Source organism: Elgaria multicarinata, chromosome 11 (assembly GCF_023053635.1).
Source record: "Elgaria multicarinata webbii isolate HBS135686 ecotype San Diego chromosome 11, rElgMul1.1.pri, whole genome shotgun sequence".
NCBI classification, from domain to species: Eukaryota; Metazoa; Chordata; class Lepidosauria; order Squamata; family Anguidae; genus Elgaria; species Elgaria multicarinata.
Genome location: NC_086181.1, coordinates 25,849,811 through 25,876,736, shown reverse-complemented (window position 1 = coordinate 25,876,736; position 26,926 = coordinate 25,849,811). Strand labels below are relative to the sequence as shown.

Below are 26,926 nucleotides of genomic sequence, written 5' to 3'. Positions count from 1 at the left end.
CGAATGAACACATTTATAGGTAATTATATTGGGAAGGATCAGTGTGGCTTTGTAGCGGGAAGACAAATGCATAATTTAGTTGGAAGAGTTCTAAATCTAACACAGGAGATAAAAAAGAGAAAGATAAAAGCAGGAATAATAGCTTTAGACATATTTAAAGCATTTAATTGTGTGAGTTGGCCAGCACTAAAGATGATAATAGAAAAGATGGGATTTGGGGAAAGATTTAAAGGTCTAATAGAACAATTATATTCACAAAATTCAGCTTCAGTAGTTGTAAATGACGGAATTACAGAAAAAATACAACTTGCCCGAGGAACAAGACAAGGTTGCCCGCTTTCACCGGTCTTATTTGTATTAGTTATAGAACTATTGGTGAACATGATAAGAGAGGATGACGATATTGAGGGAGTAGGATGGAATGAGGAAATAAAAATAAATATGTTTGCAGATGACACAGTACTGACAATTAAACATCCATTAGAGAAAATGGATAGAACAAAACATCATCTGAGGGAGTTTGAGGAAGTGACGGGATTAAGAATAAATTGGACAAAATCAGAGATGATGTTGTTTAATTATAGTAAAAAGGAGGAGAGAGATTGGGAGAGTAAAGAGAAGAATATGAAAGAAATAATAAAATATTTGGGAATTAAGCTTACTAAGAATTTAGAAGATTTAGAAAAGGAAAATTTAAATAGTTTGAAAAAAGAAGTTATGAGCAAACTAGAAAAATATAAAAGGATAAATTTATCTTGGTTTGGAAGAATAGCCCTAATAAAAATGAGGATTTTTTAATTTAGAATGATGCCAATAAGAATATCAGAAAAAGAATTAAAAAGTTAGCAAAGTATAGTAAATAATTTTTGTAATGGTGATAGAAAAGTGAGATTAAAAAAAAAAGTTGGTATTTAACGCAAAAAAAAGGAGGGCTAGGGCTCCCAAACTTAAAATTATATTATGTAGCTAATAGGTTGAGACATGTAGTCGAAAGTATGATAGGATTAGGAGATTTAAGTTGGTTGGAGGATAGAAAGAGAGAGGATACAGATTGGAAATTAGAAAATATCTTTTTCAGAGATTATGCAAAGAAATGGGGGGAAGAAATAGAGAACCCCCTTTTAAAAAATCACTGGGAAATATGGCGATTATACAAAAAGGACTTACTTCCGAGTATTTCCCCAATATCACCAGTGATAATGATGCAGAACTTTCTGGGAAATTTTAAAGACAAGTTGGGGAAAAGTTTAATAGAGAGAAAGGTAATAAAGTTAAAAGATGGGCTAGAAAAGATGAGAACTTGAGAAGAATTAAAGGAAAGATTAAAAGAGGGAAATTTAACATGGTTAAACTATCTTCAATTAGAACAATGGACAAAGAAATGGCTAAAGGATAATGGAGAGTGAAGAGTGATTACAAAATTTGAGGAGCTGATCTTAAAAAAAGAAAATGAGAAAAGGGAAAATAAATTAATAAAAGGGTTAATGAGTGAAATATATAGAATATTAGTGGAAAAGGGGGAGACGGAAAGTGTAGGCAAGGTGGTTTGGGAAACTGACTTGAAGGAACAAATAGGGCAACAGAGTTGGGAAGGGATATGGAAATAAAGAGTGTTTAGAAATATGTCTCTGAGGATGAAAGAAAATTATTATAAGATTGCATAGAGGTGGTACCAAACCCCAGTAAGATTATATTAAATAATTAAGATGAATTCAGCAAGCTGCTGGAGAGGTTGTCAAAAGAAAGGAATGTATTTACATATGTGGTGGGAATGCGAATTTGTACAAAAATTATGGAAAACTGTGTTTAATGAGATAAAATAAATTTTAGGAATGGAGATTGGAGAGACACCTATAGTGGCATTGTTATCATTATATGGAGAACTAAATTGTAATAAAGAGACAAAAGAATTGATAACGAATTTGTTAACAGCAGCAAGATTAATGATATCTAGGAACTAGAAGATTCAAGGGAATTATCCTATAGAAGATTGGTATAAAGAAATATGGGATATTGCTATTAACGATAAATTAACATGTAATATAAAAGTTAGAAGAGGAATGATAACAACGAATGATTTTGAGGGAATATGGAAACAGTGTCTAGAATTTGTATTATCAAAGGGGAGAGGGAAAACACCTCCAAGAGGAAGCAATGAGATTTTGGAAACATGACTAAGATCCCGTGGTTGGGGGGAGCACTTTATGTTAAGTATGATTATGTTAATAGAATTAAGTTAGAATATATATTATCAAATTTTATTTTTTATTATTGTGTATTATGTAGTATTGTTTTATTTGTATTGATGTATTGTTGAAGTATTAAATAAACAAATATATTTTTTTAAAAAAACTGAGTTTTACTCCCAATTGATCTAGAAGCAATTTAAAAATACCGTTTTCTCCACAGCTGCATCTTTTAAAATTAACTCATGGCTTTGAGCGCTATTTACATGTGTTACCAGTAGCATCCTTTAGAAAGGCATTTTTGGCATTGCGTTTCCAAACCATGCCTTCACAATACTTAGAGGGGCGTTACTGTAAAATACCTGTAGAACAGAGGTACTGTATATGTGGTGCTCAAGTAGCAGAGGACCTCTACCACTATTTATTATATTGCTCTCTGTATTCTGAACCCAGGACAAAAATTATTTTGAATCTGTTATGGGATATATCTAACAGTGATGACCAAGTTAAAGTTACATATTTGCTCTCTGATGCTGACAAGTTTGTGACAGACAGAGTTGCGAGATTTGCAGTGGCTGCCCAAAAATTGAGAGGAAGATTCATAGAGGTCAATATGGGAAGTAGTATTAACTTTTATACATCTATGGCCCTTTTAATGTAAATTCTTAATGTCTTATTTTAATTCTTTGTATTAAAACTAGGGGTGTGCACGGACCCCCCAATCCGCTTCGTGGCCTGATCCGGAAAATCCAGATCGGGCCCGATCCACTTCGCGCCGCTCCGCCCGTCTCCCGCTCCGCTCTGCGGAGCGAGATCCGGCTTCGCCGCCGTCTCTATATGGACCTTCACTTCCAGCTTCAACCGGGGCCTCAATTGAAGCTGGCGACGGAGGAAGGTAAGCGTCCCTCCTCCCTGCTCCCTTACCTGGCGCCGCCGCCACCACTGCATGGATGGCGGCACCGGTGGCGCCAGGTAGGCCAGACCCCCTGCCCCTGCCCCCAGCCCCCACCCCAGCCCCAGCCCCCTTACCTTCCTCCCTTACCTTCCTCCATCGCAGGCTTCAATTGAGGCCCCGGTTGAAGCCGGAAGAGGCCTCGGCCTTCACTTCTGGCTTCAACCGGGGCCTCACGACGGAGGAAGGTAAGCGTCCCTCCTCCCTACTACCTTACCTGGTGCTGCCGCCGTCACAGCATGGATGGCACCGCCAGCAGCGCCAGATTAGTCCCCCTCCCACCACTTACCTTCAGGCGAAGCTCCGGATTGAGGCGATCCTCTTTGTCACGCTACGCCGGCCCCCCAATCCTCTTCGCATCCGCCTTAAGGGTAGGCGAAGCCCCCCTCTCTGCTCCTGCTTCTCCAGTTCGAACCTTTTAATGAAAACCTTTTAGGATCTTTTTGTATTTTACTCCTTTGCATTGTAAAGCTTTTGTGTGTTTACCTATGGATGTGTAAAGTTGATATGACCATGACGGTTGAAACAACAAATAAACATACATACATTTGTTTTGGCAAACTATGGAACCTTGTCTGACAATTTGTGTCAAAAAAAATAATACTGTTCCTTTCCAGTCATATGGGTTATGTCACCTCACTGAAAAACAAAAACAAAAAACAAAAAAACTGCGGCCACCCAATGACTTTCTCATAACCGTTTAAAAGTGAAATTTTAAAAGCAGTAGTAACAAAAATAAATAGGAAAAGAAGGTATTATAAACATAGTAAGATTAACAAGTCTCATTACCAAGAAAGTTCAAAGAGAACATCTCCTCTCTCATCTCACACTATTGCCCCGCTCATGCTCTTCGTTCCTCTGATGCCATGTTTCTCACCTGCCCAAGGGTCTCTACTTCCCTTGCTCGGCTTCGTCCATTTTCTTCTGCTGCCTCTTACGCCTGGAACGCTCTTCCAGAACATCTTAGATCCACAAGTTTAATCGCAGCTTTTAAAGCTCAGCTAAAAACTTTTCTTTTTCCTAAAGCTTTTAAAACCTGATGTTGTTTGGACTCTATACTGTTAGTTTTACCCTACCCTGTGCCTGTTTACCCTATCCAGTGCCTGTTTGCATTCTCTTCCCCTCCTTATTGCTTTACTATGATTTTATTAGAATGTAAGCCTATGCAGCAGGGTCTTGCTATGTACTGTTTTACTCTGCACAGCACCATACACATTGATGGTGCTATATAAATAAATAAATAAATAAATAATAATAATAATAATAATAATAATAATAGTGTTTATTGGTTTCACTTGGAGCCAGACAGTCACATTTTTCATGCACATTTTCAGAAGGACACTGAGTTTTCTTTCAGCTGCTACAGAAGAATTCTAAACTCCTCAGAAACTAAAAAAAAACATTTTATAAGCTTAATGAAGAGATGCTGAAAGTGACTCTAAGAAGATAAAGAGGGGTATCTTCCTCTTTTCTTGATGGTTTTAAGTGTAGTAAATCTTCATTCAATTCTGGGAAAATATGAAGAACAACAGGGAAGATATGGGAGCAATGTTGTGATGTCCACAAACAAAAATCTAGATCATAGTGAAAGATATAGTGAAAGACGGACATGAATTCCTTACTTTTTTCTTCTTATTAGCTGTTCTCTGTTGTTCAGCTCAGGCCTCAACACAATAATGTAACATTTGGGGAAGAAGATGCAACTCAGCAATCCAGCACTGGAGGCTAGGATGGAGAAGATCTCCACAGCCACCGTGTTTTTACCTTTGGTGCTTAGGTAGGATGGAACAAAAGATAACCAAACACTGCAGAAGACCAACATGCTGAAAGTGATGAACTTGGACTCATTGAAACTGCCAGGTAACTTCCTGGAGAGGAAGGCCACAGTGAAACTGATAAATGCCAAGAAGCCCATGTAGCCCAGGGCACAGTAAAACATTGACACAGAGCCCTCATTACATTCTAGTACAATTTCTTCAGCCACTGAGTGCATGTCAACATCTGGGAATGGGGGAAATGTTCCCAACCACACAGTACAGATCCCTGTTTGGATAAGGGAGCAGGAAAGGACAATGGAGATGGCTAGTTCCTTCCCCAACCACTTCCTCATCTTGGATCCTGGTTTGGTGGCCATGAAAGCCAGAACTACCATGATGGTTTTTGCTAGTACAGAAGAGACAGCCATGGAGAAGATGATGGCAAATGCGGTTTGTCGGAGGAGACACGTCCTCTTCTGAGGACGGCCAATAAACAGCAATGTGCAAAGGAAGCAGAGCAGGAGGGAGATGAGGAGAGTGTAGGTGAGGATCTGGTTGTTGGCTTTGACAATAGGAGTGCTGTGGTGCTTCACAAACATTCCCATCACCAGAGCTGTAATCAAAGAAAAGGAAAGAGCAAAGAAGGCTAAACTCAGCCCCAGAGGTTCTTCATAAGACAAAAAAGTAAGAGTCCTTGGAATGCAGAAATCCCGATTCTTGCTTGGATAATCTTTGTCTGAGCATTTGTTACAGTCATTCATATCTACAAAAGTAAGTTATAGTGTTCAGCTCACAACAAACATGCCAGAAATTTCAACGTATCATAACTGTTCCTTTCAGAAAGAGAAAATGGCTCCATTCAGCTCATACAGCACAATCAGTGCTGATACCATTAATTGTGGTGGGGATCTAACGCAGAATTTTGTGGACTAGGACCTGAGATTGGAAAAGGATGGATTGCTATGCATTAGTTACTGTCACTTTAGCATTGCAATGTGCATGCCTAGGGGTGGGGTGATTGGAAATTTACCACTTCCATTTAGAACCTGGAGACAGTGGTGAAGATTGGGTCAATGTTGTCAAAGCCAGCACCGTTCAGGTGCATTTTAAGTGAATTTGTGGTCTGTCATGAATGGGTGTAGAATGCAATTTTCTGCAGGGGCAATCCTCCAATCAGCAAAGATGCATTTTTATGATTCCGGCTAGTATGTGTTATTATTCTGTGGATGCCAGTATCTTTTCATTATGCTCATCATCATCATGAGTGCTAAGAGACAATGAGCTTCTGCATGAGTTGAAGTATCTGAAAGGGGGTGAGCTAGGGCAGGACCTCCTGCTGTGGATCTGCATCATCCCATTACACCCAATGCTTTGGTCAGGTTGAAAGGACAATGGGCAGCCCTATGCTTTTCCACATTTGAACAGGCTCTGTTCCATGCAGTAGCAATCACCACCTTCTTTGGAGCCTTTAGGATTGGGGAAGTTCTAGCCAGCTCCAAATCTGATCAGTCTGACAGGGCACTCTAAATGGGGATGTGCAGATGTCCACAGACAGAGTAACTCTAAAGCTGCGACAGTCTAAGACCAACCAGAGAGGCAAGGGTGCCTATATAACACCGGCAGTGGCTTTGCTTAGGGAAATTTGCCCTTTGACAACCTTGAACTCCTACTTAGCCCTCAGGGGAAGTGAACCTGGGTTCTTCTTCCGACGTTTGAACAGTTCGCCTTTAACATGATATCAGTTTTGGACGGTTGCAAAAAAAGGCTTTACAAGCAATGGGTCTAGGAAACCACCAATTCGGGATGCACTCATTTAGGATGGGCACTGCCTCTGCAGCAGCTGCTACAGGGATGGGTGACACCAGTATACGAGCCATAGGAAGATGGCTAACACCTTCAAGGCTTACGTTTGCAAATAAGCACTCAATGCTGTACTGTAAATAGTTGCATTTTTTCTACAAATCATTGGAGGAGACCAGCATCTGTGTGGATCCTCATCTGCAGACACAGTATGGTGTTCTGGGCCAGCCGCAGAGCGACACGAGCAGCTTTTGGCACACAGCTGTGTCTCGGTCCATCTGCCTCTATCCAGTGGCTGGGGATGGAGTGCTGGGGTGGTCTCCTCCATATGTTATTCAGATCAGGTGCTGTGCCTGGGCTGCCCAAGGTGTTGGTGGTGCACTTAGGTAGAACGACTTGTGCCTTAAGAAGGGGGAGGCCGTCATCCTACAAGCTAAAGCAGATTTCAGTTTATATGGAGCCAGTGGCCTGACACATGGATAATGTGGTCAAATGTGCTCTTTAGATGTCAATGGTATGAAGGATGGAACATCCATAGTTTAAATAGGGCAGTTAGAAATGTTGTTAGGTACATTAGGCTTTTCTTACAGGATCAGCAGGGAGCAGCTATTCCCCATCCAGAAATCACAACTTTCAGAGGGGATATCTACAGGGCAGATGGAGTTCATCTCTCCGATGCAGGGAATGATATTTTCCTGCAGGATCTGCCGTGGGCCTGTGGGAATACTTCCAGAAGAGATGAGGGTAGTGAGCCAAAGCTGAGGCTTGGCTCCCTCTTGTGGCGAGTTGTGCAGGAATTTAGGGAAGTGAGAATAGCGATGGTGAGCACTCTGGCACCTTGATGGTGATTGGCAATCAAGAGGTCCTGCTCCTCAGGGGCTGTGCAGTTTTCATGTAAGGATATGGTTTGCCTTTGGGGACCTTCTTGTCTCATCTACTCAGAGCTGTGCAGCCCCAAGTAGGGATGATGCAGCTCAATCTCACCAAACACCCACCATCTGGCTTACCAGAAAGCATTGCAATATAATTGCACCAATTCGTTCTTTGTGTGTGTATGGGGGGGGGGGGGAGGGTTCCTATTAGATTATTGAAGGCCAAATAGCCAAATAAATAATTTACATTTTTGCCACTTCTATAATTTCCTTCCACACTCACACACAAAATTTGTGATCCCATTTGAAATACAATATATGCATAATTTTATCTGCATGTTCTTGACCTCCATTACAGCCACCCTTTTGTATCACTCTGTACAAATAATGTATATTTCTTACCTTCCTGGTTTGAAATCTTGCCTTCTGGACATGGGATGCAGTCAAAGCAGCAGTTTGGCTCCCCCTCCTTCACTCTCCTGCTAGAACCAGGATGGCAACTCTCAGTACATACAGAATGTGGTCGTGTCTAATCCATAAATGAAAGAGCAGAATAAAAAGATTGACAGTAATAAGCTTGAAACCTTAAGTTTCTCAGGTCCATCTATATGTTACAAAATGGACACAAGATTTTAGTAATGTATGAATATATTGATATACTAGAAGCTATTTCTATTTTTCTTAAGTTTTGGGAAGATTGACTTCATCTTAAATTTGACTTCATCTTATTTTTGGGGAGATTGAATTTTGGGGAGAGATTGAATTTTGGGGAGATTTACTTGTGAACTGCCCAGAGAGCTTTGGCTATTGGAGGGGGGTGTGTGTAGAAATGCAATAAATAAAGAAAATCTATTTTGGGAGAAAGTTTGGACATAATATAACAAATGACTGATTATGATATGTCATATCCTTCCAAAGCTGCATTACTTGGATATGAATCAGATATTGTTTCAGAAGAATGACTTCAACTGCTTAGAGATCAAATAATTTTAACTAGAAATTATTGCTGCTCACAGGATATCCCAAGAGCTCCTTCTATTTTGGATTGGATTGGCTAGATGAATTTTAGCAGCAGGTAAAATCAATCCATAAGATAAGATCAATCTATACAATTTTTTTCTTGAATTTGTGGCACAACTCTATACTCAAGATATATTTGGTGATAGAGCTGTTGGACATGACAGCAATCCTTCCTCTTAACAATCCTAACACCTGGAGCAATTTCTTCAACACAGGGTAAACATTCACCACTAGCCTTTTGTTGCTACTCTGCTCCAACTACTGCCACTACTGGCCAGGAATTTATGGGAATTATGCCTTGCCACTGGAGTGGATTGAATGTAGATCTGGATTGACTGGGAGATGACTGGGTGATTTTTAATAGACCGTCAGTGATTTCTGACTCCCGATCATCTAGCAATAGCAACACATTATAACCAAGTTCTGGATTTTGAATTCTCAAATTTTAATTGAATCCATTTTGCACCAGGTTCCATTTGGTGGATTAAGGCTTCTTTTCCAATGCAAAGTAGATAAGTCTGAACTCTACCCTACCAAATCTGCAAAGAATCAGAAATAGAATGGAACAGAAATACATTTTCACTGCACAAACTGTGACCCCTACAAGGGAAGGGCTTAACATTGCATGACATAGTGCAGTCTCTCTTGCCCCTACCAATGTAAAATTCCTTCCTAATCCTATTTACCGGTGATTACTTTTGGCACTGCAGGTCATGAAACTACTAGAAGTGGGTGTATGTAGAAGTCAGCAATTGAGATACTCCAGTTGAATGAGAAGTGTGTCATTAGGGTGGAACTACAGTGAAAACAAAGGAGTGAGCTCACTGTGGTGCATCTGCCTCTTTGGCCCCACCCCATCAAAGCACTGTGGTTCAGCAGCCCCCTCTTGGTCAGGAGATGCTGCTGCTGAAGCCATGTAACTGCTCCTCACCAGCCTTTCTCCCTTTGCTGCCAGCCTCTGTGCCTCCACAAATCACAGCTCCCTATTAAGAGGGTCTCCAGCATGGTTAACAAGCAGTGTCAAGGAATAAATTGTAGTGCTTCCTTCAAAAAATGGAAGTCTTGCCCAAGTGAGGAAAAATAAAAGGGTGCACAAAGGTGATGCGAGCAAACAATAAGAAATGCCAAAAAAAAAAAAAAAAAAACAGCAGTTTGAAGAGCACACCACTAATAATATCAAGGCCAACAATAAAGAATTCTTTAAATATATCAGAAGCAGGAAACCAGCTAGGGAAGCAGTGTGACTGTTTGATGACAACGGAGTTAAGTGAGTACTTCAGGAGGACAGGGATACTGCAGAGAAGCTGAATGGATTCTTCTGATTGTTGTTCACTGCCTAAGAGACAGGACAGATGTCTATGCCTGAACTGATGTTTTTAGGAAGGGACTAAGGTAAATAGTGATGACAAAAGATGAAGTTCTCAAATGTAACTGACAAATTGAAAGCAAATAAATCCCCAGGCCCAGAAGATATCCATCCTTGACTTCTTAAAGAACTCAAATATGAAATTGGTGATCTTCTAACCAAAATATGCAACATGTCTCTAAATTCAGCCTCTGAACCAGAGGACTGGAAGATGGCTTATGTAACACCAATTTTTAAAAAGGCATCCAGGGGGTATCCAGGAAATTATGGGCTAGTTAGCTTTACATAAGTTCCAGTTAAATTGGTTGAAAACATTATTAAAGACAAAATTATGAAGCATATAGAAAGGCATGTCCTGTTGAAGAAGAATCAATGCTGCTTCCAGAAAGGAAAGTCCTCTCCCACTAATCTTCAAGAATTCTTAAGAGTGTCAAGAAACATGTAGAGAATGATGATCCAGTGGACATTGTCTACTTGGACTTCCAAAAGGCTTTTTGATAAAGTCCTTCACTAAAGACTCCTGAACAAACTTCACAGTCATGGAGTAAGGGGAGAGGTCGTCTTATGGATCAGTAACTGGTTAAAAAAACAGAAAGCCCAGTGTAGTAATGAATGGTAAATTCTCCCGATGGAGGGAAGAAAATAGTGGGGTCCCACAGGGATCAGTATTGGGATCAATTCTTTTCAACTTGTTCATCAACAATCTGGAATTAGAAGTCAGCAGTGAAGTGGTCAAGTTTGCCGATGACACCAAATTATGTTAGGTTGTTAAAATACAAGGGATTGTGATGAGCTCCAATGAGATATCCCTAAGCTGTGAGAGTCAGTTTCCAAATGACAGATCTGGTTCAACGTAAGCCAGTGTAAGGTGATGCACATTACGGTAAAAAACAAACAACCCTCCCTTCAAATATAACCTGATGGGATCTGAACTGGTTGTGACTGAACAAGAAAGAGATCTTACAGTTGTGGTGAACAGCACGATGAAAATGTCAACCCAGCGTGCGGTCACATTAAAGAAGGCAGATTTCATGCTAGGCATCATAAGAAAAGGAATTGAGAATATAACTGTCAGTATCACATTGCCTTTATACAAATCTATGCTGCAGCCACATTTAGAATACTGTGTACAGTTCTGGTTGTAGCATTACCCCTATGAGGGAAGATTACAACAGCTGGGATTGTTTAGCTTGGAAAAAAGGAGGCTAAGGTGTGAATGATAGAGGTGTACAAAATTATGCATGGTGTGAAGAATGTGGATAGGGAGACATTCTTCTCCTCTCTCAAAATAATAGAACCCAGGGGCATTGGTGGGAGATTCAGGACAAATAAAAGGAAGTACTTTTTCACACAGTGCATATTTAAATTATGGAATTCAGTTCCACAAGATGGAATGATGGACACCAATTTGGATGGCTTTAAAAGGGGGTTGGCTAAATTCCTGGAGAAGAAGCCTAGCCATAGCTACTGGCCCTGATGGTAATATGCTAACTTCAGTATCCATGGTAGTAAGCCTGTGTGCACCAGTTGCTGGGGAATATGTATGGGAGGGTGCTGTTGCATGATATCTTGCTTTGTTGGTCCCCAGTCGACAGCTGGTTGGCCATTGTGTGTACAGAGTGCTGGACTAGACGGACCCTTGCTCTGATCCAGCATGGCACTAAAATCAGCTGTTTTTCAAACCTATATTTTTGGCCATAACAATGGTGTAGCTGCCATTATTATTATTATTATTATTATTATTATTATTATTATTATTATTATTATTATTATTTAAATCGCCACATAGCTGAGGCTTCCATGGTGATATGCATAATAAAAACAAATATGAGAAACTAATTCTGAAATAGATTAAAATATTTTAACACTAAACTGCCTACTTAATCACTAGTCATCACTGCAAATTACAGCAAGCAGAAAGGAGTTGAATTGGTGGATTCAGAAAGTCATTCACACTTCTTTGAAAGAAGGAGTGGTCCCAGCCATGCTGAAGGCTGTGTTGGCACAACCACTACTAAGGAACCCCACTTTGGGCCCAGAAGAAGTATTTCCCAGTTGAAAACATCCCCTTTTAGGCAAGGCGTTCGCAAACGTGGCACAAGGACAGACCAAGTTGCTTTGGATGAAGTGGATTATTTGTCCCATTTCAGTTGAGGTTTCCATCTTGGTTATGGCACCTAAATAGTGTCAGTTGCCCTGATGAATGAGCTGATTTAGAAAAATAGTTAGAGAGAGAAAGATTTAAGCTAATTCTTGCACCAGATTCTGTTTGCTCTCAAGTATTCCTTCAAGTGTCCTTTTCTTTCCTGTCGTTATCTTCATTCACCCCTCCTCTTTTAGTCTTTCCCCCTCTGGGCTACACTCTGCTTTTCCTGACTCATTGCTGCCTCTCCATCTCCATCTGCTCTCTGTTGCCTTTAGTTGGTCTCCTGCCTCCTCAATTTTGGGGTGTCTGAACAAATTCTTTGACTTAACTTCATCTTTAGGGATCTCTCTCTCTCTCTCTCTCTGCAGGAACTGGGGGAACCCTTTGCAACAAGGTCCAATGGTTCCTCATAAGTGCTGAAGGAACAACATGCATGACATGGAAATCATAGTCAGTGTTGCCTTTCCTTTCTGTGACACTTTATTTCTCAGAATAGGACAAAGGCAGAAAACAAAACTTTAACTTGCATAATGACAATTTAAGCCCCTAAATGAGTGGAAACTATCATTTCTGGAAGGGGGTAGATTGTCGAAGTTCTCTAATGTGACCTCTGTCAACCTGCCCCCATTCAGGAAATGAGTGTTTATGCTCACTTTGGCTTGCTTCCTGTAGCAGTAGGGGACACTTGCAGTGGAACTAGCAGACCTGCCCTGTTATGCCAGGAAGGTCTTGGATTCTAAGCTGTGTCTACTTATATTTCCTAAAGCAATTTTTCAGTTAATGAAGTCACTGGCAATGTAATTATGGCAGAAACCTGAATCCCCATCTGTCATTCATCCTATCATTTCACACTCTTGTCTTAAAATCAGTTTTTAAAATTCTTTGTCATTTATTCAGTGAAATTCAGTTTTGGCAGCCGGACAGAAAATCATTGCTCACTCAAACTGGATCTCTTCCTAAACTTCTTACAAGTGGTCCTCACCTGGTTAAACCAGCTGTGCCATATGATGGCATCCTCATCAATGGTGAATGCTTGGTCTGGAGAAGCCTGAAGATCCATCCTCCCTACTTTCACTTGAAGAAAAGTTTCATTGGAGAAAATTTTCAAATTAGTAACATCCAGTCCAGCAACTACCTCTCCATTCTCATTGAAGAAAACTTCATTTTGAGCACTGCCGTTAAATGAGATGCCTCTGAGAAATTGATGGAGCTAGATTGAAAATGGAAATGCAAGTGTGTGTTTTTAATGCCATTTTTATATATGACTAAAGTCTAACAGCGATAGCAAAATGATGTCATGGATGAATTTTAAGTAGAAAAATATGAGGGAAGAAATATGGAATATTTATATATTTAGTACATTTATGTCCCTCCTTTCCACCCCTCTTACATGGAATACAAAATAGCTTAAATGGTCATCCTCCCCTCCATGATTATATTCTACCCTGTGTGGTAGTTTGGTCTGAGAGTAAGTAATTGGTGTAAAGTCACCCCAATGGGAGTCATAGCCAAGTTGGGACTAGAACTCAGATCTCTTAAGCCCCAGTCCATTGCTCCAGCCACTACACCCCACTGGCCCTCAAGTGTAATGGGATGGAAAAGGGACCATAAAATTAAAACAATGTATTCTGCTTGTATGGTAAATCCACAGGAAAGTTGAGCAGGCTGATTGAAATGTGGACATGGATCTGAGCAGATGCAAAGTTTGTCAACACACTTTCATGCAGAGATTGAGGGCTCTTGTAATACCAAACTACATGGTGGTCTCCCAGATGAGTAAGCATCACCTGCGTAAGCATTACCTGCCACCACTGATCATTCTGAAGATTGTTTCCTTTAGTATGTATCATTGCCCTGTGTTTGTCTTTAGTTGAGAACATGGCATGTAGAGCATGGGCTACAGCATAGACAGTTTGTCAACACATTTTCATGCAGAGCTTGAGGGCTCTTGTTATACCAAAATACCTGGTGGTCTGCCACATGAGGAAGACATAAACATTACCTGCCACCACTGATCATTCTGAAGGCTGTTTCTCTTAATATCCATCATTGCCCTGTGTTTGTCTTTAGTTGAGGACATGTCATGTAGAGCATGTAGAGCATGGGCCACAGCATAGACAGCAGTGTAGATGCTGTAGCTTTGGCCAGTCATCGTCGTTTCAAAAAAACATCCAGGGAGGCTCTCCAACCTTTCCCTGCCAGTACAAACTTCAACTTCCATATCATCCTCTGCTGTATCTGGGAATATACACTGAAAAGCTTGTTGCCAAAAGTCCCTGATGAAACCATCTCCTTTTGTGCTGAAAGGATTTCTGTTCCCCACAAATGACTTGAATCCTGGTAGGTCATTGAAGTGCATCCTGAAGGAGAGAACACCCTGGAATAGATCTGCATCCCAATTCTTTTGGTAGGGAAATGAACTGATCTCCATCTGGGCTGTCGTTATCCATACTTTGCCTTTAATTTCATTTGTCCTATGCGCTCGCTGTGATATATATGGCAAATGTTTAAAAATTGCACTAGAATATGATTCTGCATGGACCACCACTACGTTGGCTTTCCTGTCCACCAGTTTATCATATATTTTTGCTCCCTTTTCTAGCATGCCATAAATTTCAGTGATGTAAGTCAATTTGGGGATTTTTTCTATGAAGGCAAAACAGATGCCTCTCTGGGAAAACACTGGAGACACAGTTTGCACAAATCTTTCTCCATTGTCATTATCTATATAAACAAGTCCAATCCATGTCCACCTGAAATGCAGGAGCAAGGAGAGAATCCCCTCATTCTGAAGGGCTTCCTGAGGAACCATCTGGTAGAAGGAAAGTCCTGGAGTCTTATCATTCATGACTGGAGCAGTTCCATATATGAGCTAAGGAGAGATTGCAGAAGTGGTCCTAAAATGATATTAATTCATAGAGCACTTTGTAGGGATCAAAATAATTCACACATACTATAACAACAATTCTCAGAACAACAACTCAGTAAGGCACATTCATTTTATTGTTGCTATTCTATAATCCAATCTTCCATTACTTGGAAGGATGTGGTTATGGGTTTTTTAGTCCAACACATCTTAAGGGCACCATGTTGGGGTATGTTGCTATGGTGATTTGGCTATCATAAGAGTGTATTAGTTAGTCATATTTTTTGTTTCTCTTGCGAATCCAAATCCTTCAAACACATGATCTGACAATCTGACAGAGGACACCCACATCAATGAGATGTCTTTATTGTTGGAAATCCTATGGCAAAAGCTCAGTGGTCAGATTGAAGAAATCATATAGCTGATCTTCATTTGCCAAAGATCCAATGCAACTCCAGAATATTGACTACAGATGGGATCCTCTCATTTCCCTTTGCCATTTCCATGGTTCTGAACACAATGATAGTGAATCTGTATTCCTGGCATTTTTTTCTCCAGGCAATGCATGACAAGGGATTCAGAGGAAGAGACTCAGAGATTCCTGATGTAATCCAACCCAAGCAATCCATAACATGTATAGGTATTTCTGTGCAAATGTAGGGAGCCTCCAAACCAAAATGAGAGATTTTGAGTGCTTGGTTTTAAAGGAAAACCTGGCATTACAGAAACCTGGTGGGATGGAGAGAACCGGTGGAATACAGTCATCTCTGCATATAAGCTTGACAGAAAGGACAGGGAAGGGTGTGATGGGGAAGATGTTGCTCTGTCCTTCAAAGAGGGCAAAGTGTTGAGCAGACTAGAACATCTAAAAGGGATAAGCTCTTCCACAGAAGTACCATGGTGACAATACCTGGCTTCAAACTAATTTTAAGCTTGGAACAAGCTATCAACCCCCCAACCAGAATGCTGAGGGTAAAGTTTATATCAAAAATGAAATCGGGGTGGCCTCCAACAAAGGCATGTTGCAATAATTGGTGAGTTTAATTACCCTCTTGACTGGATACATGCAATTTTCTGAATGCCCTCAACTACTGTGCCCTTGTACAGTTGGTCATGGAACTGATCAAAGAGGAGGGAATCTTGTATTTAATTCTAAGTACAATCCACCCTTCACACTCAGGTCCTCTGGAAAGAATTTACTTCAGTCAACCAAAACTAGGCCAACAGGTATTACCCAGAGGATCTTTTCTTCTGCTGCTCCCAGACTGTGGAATGGCCTGCCGGAGAAAATTTGTCAACTTCACAGTCTTTTAGCATTTAAAAAAGCAATAAAGACTGGTCTTTTCCGGCAAGCCAATCCAGTGAAATTTTAGTATGTTTTTAGGATGTTTTAAGGATGTTTAATCATGTATGCTATGTTTTTAATCAGTTTTTGTTTTATATTCACCGTTGTTCCCGCCTTGATCCAAGTGGAGAGGTGGGTAAGAAATATTATTATTATTATTATTATTATTATTATTATTATTATTATTATTATTATTATTATTATGTGGTGTCACACCTGACCTACTATGAGATGTAAATGTAGAGCCCATTCAAAACAGTGCTATCAGATTTAATATATTGAACTTGAAAATTGCCCAGAAGCCATCTCGGCATGTCTTTCAGATATTTCAGCTTGGCTGCTTCATCGTCGCTTGAAGCTTAACATGGCAAAGACTGAATTGCTTGTTTTTCCTCCTAAACCTTCTCCTCATCTCTCATTCTCTCTTACTGTCAATGATGTTACGCTTACTCCGGTCAAGGAAGTTCGTAGCCTTGGCTTTATCTTCGACTCCTCGCTCTCCTTTATTCCTCATATTGAGGCAGTAGCTAAATCTTGTCGATTTTTCCTGTATAATATTGCCAGGATTCGATCATTTTTGTCTGTCTCTTCTGCCAAGACGCTTGTTCATGCACTGGTTATTTCACGGTTGGACTACTGCAACCTTCTTCTCTCTGGCCTTCCTTCTTCTCACATCAGTCCGTTGGTTTCTGTTCACCACTCTGCCGCAAAGATCATCTTCTTGGCTCGCCGCTCCGACCATGTTACTCCGCTTCTGAAATCTCTTCATTGGCTTCCAATTCACTTCAGAATCCAATATAAACTTCTCCTGTTAACCTTCAAAGCTTTTCACGGTCTAGCTCCTTCCTATCTCTCCTGTCTCATCTCACACTATTGCCCCGCTCGTGCTCTTCGCTCCTCTGATGCCATGTTTCTCGCCTGCCCAAGGGCCTCTACTTCCCTTGCTCGGCTTCGTCCATTTTCGTCTGCTGCCCCTTACGCCTGGAACGCTCTTCCAGAACATTTGAGAACTACAAGTTCAACCACAGCTTTTAAAGCTCAACTAAAAACTTTTCTTTTTCCTAAAGCTTTTAAAACTTGATGTTGTGCAGACTTCTACTGTTACTTTCTACTGTTAGTTTTTCCCTACCCTGTGCCTGCTTACCCTACCCTGTACCTGTTTGCATTCTCTTCCCCTCCTTATTGTTTTACTATGATTTTATTAGATTGTAAGCCTATGCGGCAGGGTCTTGCTATTTACTGTTTTACTCTGTACAGCACCATGTACATTGATGGTGCTATATAAATAAATAATAAATAATAATAATACAGTCACTTTTGACTTCAAAAGAGGAAACTATTGAAAAGTAAATTGAAAAGGGGTGTCAGGTGGATTAAATCCATTCAAAATGCTTGGAAATTATTCAAAACTACAATACTAGAAGCTCAGGTAGAACATATACCACAGGTTAGGAAAGGTAACAACAACTCCAAGTGGTCACTGGCATGATTAAGAAGCAGTGTTAAAGGAGTTCTTACAGAAAAGAGGGCTTTCTTCAGAAAATTGAGTTCTTGCCCAATTGAGGAAAACAAAGCTTGCACAATGGTGATTGAAGCAGATTATAAGAGATGCCAAAAAGCATTTTGTAGTTGATGTCACCGACAACGCAAAGACCAACAACGACAACTTCTTTAAATATTATTATTATTATTATTATTATTATTATTATTATTTATTTATTTATTTATTTATTTATATAGCACCATCAATGTACATGGTGCTATCAGAAACAGAAAACCAGCTAGGGAGGCAGTTCAACCATTGGAAGACAAAGGAGTTAAAGAAGTACTAAAGGAGGACAAGGAAGTTGCAGAGATGCTCAATGGTTTCTCTTTTCATCGGTCTGCACTGTAGAAGATATAGGACAAATATGTGTGCCTGAACTGATGTTTTCAGGGAGGAAGTGTGAGGAACTGAGGCAGTGGTGACAAAAGATGAATTTCTAAACTTTACTGATAAATTGGAAGCAAATGAATCAGCAGGTCTGGGTGGTATTTATTGTAGAGTACACAAAGAACTCAAATATGACATCACAGATCATCCAACCAAAACATGCATCGTGTCCCTAGGATCAGCCTCTATACTAGAAAATTTGAAGATAGCCAATGTAGCACCTATTTTTAAGAAGGGCTCCAGGAACAAGGCTGCCTATTCGCTACCAGACCAGGTTTAAGATTCTTGTATGTGTGTACAAAGCCTTAAACAACTTGGAACTGGAATACCTGACAGAACACCTTCTCCCCTACCAACCTGCCCAGTCCCTGAGGTTATCCACTGAGGTCTTCCATATTTGATGTATGGCTCAGGTCCAGGTTATCTGAAACACCGTATTCTCTCATATAAGCCTGCCAGTGCTTTGAGATATTCTGGGGAGGCCCCCTCCTATGGAATTCCCTGACTCTGGAGGTCAGGCAGGCACCAACTTTGTATTCCTTTCGGCACCTCCTGAAAATGCCATTACTCCAGGAAGCCTTTCCTGAATGTCCAGCCATGGTTTGCAGTTCACTTTTCATTTTGCTTCTTTAAAAATATATTTTAAAGTGTTTTATTCTGCCTTTATTTTATTTTATCTTGTACACCGCTTCAAAATTTTGAATGGAGAGTGGTATATAAACATTATAAAAGAATAAAAAAAAATCCAGGAAATTACAGGCCAGATACATTAATGTTTGTTCTGGGAAAATTGGCTGAAAGCATTATTAAAGATAAAATTAGTAATCATATAGAAGGACAAGCTCTACTGAAATAGAATCAATATGGCTTCCACAAGTGTAAATCCTGTCTCACCAACCTTTTAGAGTTCTTTGAATAATAATAATAATAATAATAATAATAATAATAATAATAATAATAATACACATTTTTCTAATACTGGGATTCAAGGCAGCTTTACAAATTAAAACATGTACAGCTAAAACAAAGAAATAAGTATTTAGAGGTGGCTGAGTAGACATCAATTGCCCATTCAAGACCACCCCTTTCCAAAATACCTTGCAATATGATAGGAAACAACTTCTTGTTGTTAAGAGAATTCATGTTCCTGCAATACATTTTGGAAGAAACAGGGCATTCAGAGAGGGTTGACCCATGATGTCAGAATCCCTGCTAATCCAAAAGGTTTAGCACTCTGTACCTGAAAGAAGCACTAACTCCATTAAGCCACTGGATATGACACACTAATGGACAAAGTGATGGAGAATGTTTGCATTGTTAATAGATAAGTAGGGATATATATATATATATATATATATATATATATATATATATATATATATATCCAACATATCAACGTACTCCTGAATCTCTGTTACAATTCATGAATGACACACATCTGATTTTTTTTTTTAACATTCATGACACATAGATCAAAACTAGTTCCTTTAGTCTGGCTGTAACATTCAATAGAATCAATGAATGAAAAAAAAAGTGTGATTTCATTATTTTCAGTGCAACAATTTCTGAGACGGAAAAATAAAATTGGGAAGAAATAAGTAAGCTTGCAATTAGTATCATAGTCCTTACTAGATCTAAGGTTTATCCCAGGATCATCCCAGGGTCATCCCTGCCTGCTCTTGGGATATCCTGTGTCATTTACATGAACAGGGATGAACCTGGGATGATCCCAAGATAAACCTTAGGTCTAGCTAAGGCCATATTTTCATAACTCACATACATACAAGACAGAAATCCTACCTGTGGAATCTTATAGATATCCAAGATATTTGCCACATGAAGAGAGATTTCTGGATCTAATCCCCCAATAACTGCTATGAGATTATTCTGGATGTTGCACATATAGTTGGGGACCAATCTATCCACCAATGATATAAGTAGCATGGTTGCATGATAGGTTCTTCTTGCATTGTCATAGCTGTCATAGATACGGAAGCCCAAGGTGAGGTTTGGTAATATCTTAGGGTTTTCATTGATCTCTTTTATGGCAAATGCAAAGGCCACAATTTGCTGGTATTTCTTGGGTACTATGCTGAAACAAGAGTCAATGCTTAGATCATGAATGCTATTAGGATTTATAGAGGAAAGATGTACAGATATCCTCAGACAGAAGTAAAATAATTTCATTTTGATGGGGCTTGCTCCCTGATAAATGTCTTGGTAGGCTTCATTCAACAATGGCCTCATCTACACCATGCAGGGTATTGCACTATGAAAATGGTATATAAAAGGCAGGAGCCACATGACTGCTTTATGTGGTATTGAAGTGCACTGTTGGGGCCCATTGACATATATCGCTTTCATAGTCGGTATATGACTATGAAAGTGCTATATCCTGTTTGGTGTGGCTCCTGCCTTTTACATACCACTTTCATAGTGTAATATCCTGCATAGTGTAGATGAGACTGATGCGTACACAAGCAAAATTGGATATATAGATGGTTGCATACAATATGAAGTTAGGGAAAGTTTCATTTGAAAATAACTGTTTCATGCTTATGAAATGTGCAGACAGATGTGGTGATTGAATGGAATGAATTTATCACTGAATTCATGCAAATCTGACTTGGCTGGATGTAGTGTGATTTCTATACCACCACTCCTTTGAAGGGATATTTGTATATGTTTGAAGCACCAGCCACAGGTTTGCATCAGCACCTCCAGGACTGATCATTTCAGTGATATAATAAATTGAAATGAAAGAACCAAAAATTTAATACTTACACAAGTTCTTCATGCATGTCTGGTAGAGCTTCTTCACTGAAGGCTCTTGGACTGGAGATAAAGACACCATGAAAAGCTATGCCACCAATAATGAAGTCTCCTGGCTGATGATACATGTTTAGTGGGGGGTGAGGATCATGGATGCAGCATTTCATCGTGTGAGTCTGGCATACTATGTGATTGGACAGTGCCAGTAGCAAGAACAATAAAAGCAACATTTTCAATGCAATGGCAATTTTTATCTCTACACACCCCAATTTTACTATTTTGTTCTACAACATTATAATTTAAGAAGTCTTTGTTTAAAACTGACTTCTTTAATAGTATAGACTGCTGGTAGCAATATATAATGTCAAATATCACACTACAGGAGCACTGCTTCTATTTTGTCTGTTCCATATCTCTAAATGGTTCTAGGAGTATTTACTCCATCCCAGTCTTAATGTTAGCCTTGCAAGTGGCCACTGAAATTGTATGAAGCAACAGAAATAATTACCATGCTTTGGATTATTAAAGTGGGATGTAAACACCAATATAATGTTGATGATTCCATGATGACTTCTTGGAGAAAAACATGTTTGTCATATGTGAATATGGACTTGGAATGCCTCTGGGAAAGTACAAAACTGACCTTCCTTTTTTGGCATTCATATGATTGCAGTATATTACGGAGTTACATATTGTCTGTGCTCTCCTAATGGTTGATTTCAGTCAAAAGATCACTAGTTTAGAGATCAAATGTTTTCTTCGAATACAGAGGTCAGGAAGTCTTACTCAGGAAGCAGGAGATTATACAGTTTAGTAAAAGATCAAAGGACAGGAGAACAAATATTTCACCCAGGGGAACTGCATGAAATAGGAAGAAAATAATATAGTTTGGTTACCTGGATGTTTTATTATGCTATTGTTCTTTTTTTTTCCAGAGGGAGGGTTTTTTCTCCACACGAAGCAGAATATAGTGGTATGGAAGCAGTAAATAATATGTGTCTATGGGCCCCAACAGTTGTTGGTGCACTTCAGTACCACTATAAAGGAGTAGTGTGGCTCCTGCCTTTTATATACTGCTTTTATACTGCTTTCATAGTGCAACATCCTGCTTGTTGTAGATGTGGCCTTAATGAAGTGTTATGGTGGAACTGTGACCTCATGCTGGGTGCTAAAAAGGAAGCTGTACAATAACAGCTAGTCTCTCTCTCTCTCTCTCTCTCTCTCTCTCTCTCTCACGGATGTAAAACAATTATGACCAAATCTGGATGAAATCTATTATAATTTTATTTCTTTGAATTAACTTTGATTTTGTTAGACAACATTAAAAGTTACTGAAATTTGGAACGATTTACTGTTGTGGGACTGAGACTGAGAAACAGGGTTGCTCATTATTCCTTAATTGCTCCTTCCTAATCCTATTGATACTTAACACAGGACTTTAATGAACCTGGCCAAGCAGGTTCAATGGAAACTATTAATCAATAGTCATTGTGAACAATACAGAATACAAGAATTAACCTGAAAACCTGAATAAACATTTGTACACACGTCCTATATTTTCAAAGATACACCCAACACATCAACATACTCCTGAATCTCTGTTATAATTCAAGAATCCTAGACACACATAATATTTTTTAATCATTTACGACTCATAGATCAAAATTAGTTCCCTTAGCCTGGCAATAATATTCAATATAATCAATGAATGAAAAATAAATGTGTGATTTAATTATTTTCAGAACAACAATTTTTGAGACAGAAAAATGAAATTGGGAAGAAACAAGCAATTAGTATCGTAGTCTCATCTCTCACATACATATAAGACAGGTATCCTACCTGTGGAATCTTATAGATATCTAAGGTATTTGCCACATGAAGAGAGATGTCGGGATCTAATCCCCCAATAACTGCTATGAGATTATTCTGGATGTTGTACATGTAGTTGGGGACCAATCTCTCCATGAATGATAGAAGTAACATAGTTGCATGATAGCTTCTTCTTGCATTGTCATAGCTATCATAGATACGGAAGCCCAAGGTGAGGTTTGGTAATATCTTAGGGTTTTCATTGATTTCTTTTATGGCAAATGTAAAGGCCACAATTTGCTGGTATTTCTTGGGTACTATATTAAAACATGAGTCAGTGCTTACTGTAAGTCACGGAATGCTATTGGGACTTATAGAGCAAAGATGTACAAATATACTTAGTCAGAAGTAAAATAATTTCAGTTTGATGGGGCTTGCTCCCTAATAAATGTCTTGAAAGGCTGCATTCAATAATGAATATACAAGCAAATATTTGATTCAAACATGTATATATGGAGGGAGTTGCATACAAGATGAAGTCAGGGAACGTTTCTTATGGTAATAACTGTTTCATGCTGATGAAATGTAATAATTGGATGGAATGAAGTCATCACTGAATACATGCAAAACTGACTTGGCTCGATATAGAGTGCTGTACCAAGCACAGGTTTGCATCAGCACTTCTAGGACTAATCATTCTAGTGATAAAATAAATGGGAATGAAAGAACCAAAAAAATCAATACTTAGACAAGTTCTTCATGCAAGTCTGGTAGAGGTTCTTCACTGAAGGCTCTCGGACTGCAGATAAAGACACCATGTAAAACTATGCCACCAATAATGAAGTCTCCTGACTGATGATACATGTGAAGTGGAGGCTGAGGATCATGGATGCTGCATTTCATCATGTGAGCCTGGCATACTATGTGGTGGAACAGTGCTTGTAGCAAGAACAATAAAAGCAACATCTTTAATGGAGTGGCACTTTTTATCTCTACACACCCAGATTTTACTATTTACTTCCGTAACACTACTATCATTTAAGCAGTCTGTAATTAAACCTGACTTCGTTGATGGCAGTTCATTCTGCTAGTAGGAATATGTAATTTCAAATATCACAATACATGAGCCCTGCTTGTTCGTAGACTGTTTCATATGTCTAAATGGTTCTAGCTGAATTCACAGTCTTGTTATTAGTTTTGCTAGTGGTCACTGAAGATTCACTGAAATAATTACCATCATTTGGATAATTTAAGCGGGAGGTAATAATCAATACAACATTGAAGATTCCATGATGAATTTCTGGATAGAGGGAAAAACATCTTTCTCATATGTGAATATGAGCTTGGAATGTACCTGTGGAAGTACAGATCTACCCTCCATTTTTAGGCATTCATATGTTTGCAGAATATTATGGAGTTGTATCTTTCATGCAAAAGATCACTAGTCTAGAGGTCAATTTCTTAATTTATTTTTTGAACACAGAGGTCAGGAAGATTCAGTCTGATTCTTTTGGTGATATTACGTCCCCTCCAGTTTAATGAGTGTCTAAAGAGCACTTTCAAGGTTCTTTTGTTTGTTTTTAGAGCAGAGAAAATGCTGTGTTTTCATGTCCCAGTGCTCCTGCATATGGCAACATGTTCCAAGGAAAAGAAAAACAATAACTTACCTTAATAGCATGACAGGAATGCAAAAGTGGAATATGGGATAGGCTAGTAAACTTTTTCAGAGAAAAACGTATTTAATGGCACTTCAGAAGGGATGAAGTGGGGTTGTATGAAAGCAGTAATAAGAAGGCAGTATGTTAAAGAAATGACAATTTTTCAGAATAATACTAAAAACTGAAATAAGAATTAGAAAAAAACAATGGTAGAAGTTGTAACAGTGCAATATAAACATACTGGTTCACAATGTATTAGACAAAAATGGAAAGGAAAAGAATGGAACTTAGCCTGCTAGACAATGATAAAACAGTGGCAGATTTGCTCTATGTTAAACAAAGATACTATGAATTTGAAGGAAAAGGATCAAGAATGATAGCAAATAGAGTAGAAAGAAAGAAGGAAAATAGCAACAGAATTGTCACTTCAACAACTGAGGAAGGAACAAAAACATTTAGTGCAAATGAAATGGGGAAAATATTAACTAAAGATTATGAAAAATTATATAAAAGCACAAATATAGACAGAGAATTTATAAAAGAGTACGAACAAGAAAATAAGATTAATGGCTTAACAAGGGAGCAGTCAATATATCATTATCATCATCAGTTTATGTGCTAGCCGAAGGCCATGACAAATACATCCATAGAAGAACATAAAACTATAGAATTACGCAATAGTTTCGAATAACCAAGAGAACCATACAGACAACCTTAAATTTGCTATGACTAAAGCTCTCATTTCGCTCAGTGCTCTGAATCTCCATGGCAGTTTATAGCAATTTTATCTAGTTCTCTCTTCCTAATCTTTTTTGCTGACAGTGCAAACAGGGCCACTTTAAGAGTGACATAACTGTTGGTGTCGCTAAGGAGGAAGAGAACTGTTTCTGCTTGGGCATTCATGCCTCCATATGTCAGCAGCGGTTTCAGGAGTCTCTCTCTTGGGTCCCTATACAGAGTGCAAGTTAACATGTAGTGTGCTATATCTTCGACTTGTTGTTGACCGCAGATGCATAATCTCGATTCAGATGATATCTTGTGGTAGCGTCAGTCCAGCACTGCGGTTGGCATCACTTGAAATCTCAGTTCAATGAAAGCATTTCTCAGGGGCAGTGGCCTCAATTTGGACAGATAACATGCACTATAGTGTTCAGTTTTTAGAAGAGCGAACCACTGAGAGAAATTGGAGTTTTTAATAAGTTGTAGGTCCCTCCTGGAATCTATCCAAAAACACCAATCCCTTAGTTGCTTCTTATCCATGCCTAGAGCAAACTTCAACTCAGGGAAATGGTAACTATGCAGGAGCTTTTGGAGTATTGCCGTCCAATGACAGTTTTTATCCATTTCTAGAAAACACTTATTAGGAAGACACTCATTTTGCAAAATAGCATTTCGTTTGAAATATTTTAACTGAGAACTCTCAATTCTTGCCCTAACTGAAGGACTACCGGCTTCTGTGCATAAGAAAGCTGCAGGGGTACCAGATGGAAGAGATAAAAGTTTTCGAAGAAAGTTGTTCTGCACAATCTCCATGGCTTCGGTCTTGGTGTTGTCAGACCCCTAAATTTCAGACCCATAAAGTAGCTGTGATATCACTTTGGTGTTAAAGATTTTTAGGGCAGGTGCAATCAACTGTCCCCCTTTATTATAATAAAACTTCATTAGAGCCCCTATAGTTTTCTGTGCTTTCAATTTTGCTGCATCCCTGTGCCCTTTCCACGAGAAGGACCAACTAAAGAGAATGCCCAATATATTTAGAACAACCTATAATATTTTCAGCCAGATATCATTTGTTCTGGCAAAAATGGCATCAAGTCTGGCAATGTGTGAAAACAAAACATATGTTTCCTTTCCAGTCATATGAGTTATGTCATCCCAGCTTGAAAAAAAAGCATGGCCGTTGAACTGCTCTCATACATAGACAACTCTTTAAAATGAAATCTTGCAAGAACTAATAATATAGATTCATCAAAAGGAAAAGAAAGTATTCTAAATATTACATATAACAGTCATAATACTTCATACACCATAAGATTAACCAGTCTCATTGCCAATAAAAAGAGAAAAGTAGTTTTTTTTTTAACCTGGAGTCAGAGAGTCACATGCTTACATGCACATGTTCAGAAGAAGGACCAAGTTTTCTTGTCAGCTGCTACAGAAGAATTCTAAACAATTCAGAATTTGTTTTAAAAATGTATATGCTTAATAGAGAGTGATTGAAAGTGAATCTAAGGGGATAATGAGGAGTATTTTCCAATTTTCATGGTGGTTTTAACTGGAATTAATATTGATTCAATTCTCCAAAAAATATGGATACTAGGGGGGAAGATGTGAGAGCAATTTTGCATTGTCGACACATAAAAATCTCAATTAGAAATTATAGTGAAAGATAGACAAACATTCTTTATTTTTTTCTTTTTATTAGTCTTTCTCTGTTGTTAAGC

General features: G+C 39.0%; 1 protein-coding gene across 1 annotated transcript; it reads right to left on the bottom strand.

Annotated features, from left to right (window-relative positions):
• Positions 1–4,756: 4,756 nt before the first annotated feature.
• On the bottom strand, positions 4,757–21,143 carry LOC134405576 (vomeronasal type-2 receptor 26-like). Its single transcript, XM_063136820.1, has 6 exons — positions 21,028–21,143; positions 20,044–20,335; positions 14,102–14,971; positions 13,082–13,309; positions 7,970–8,096; positions 4,757–5,658 (listed from the first exon to the last, which is right to left on the bottom strand). Exons 1-6 carry the CDS (start codon positions 21,141–21,143, stop codon positions 4,757–4,759), a joined length of 2,535 nt encoding a protein of 844 aa, XP_062992890.1.
• Between the last annotated feature and the right edge of the window lie 5,783 nt (positions 21,144–26,926).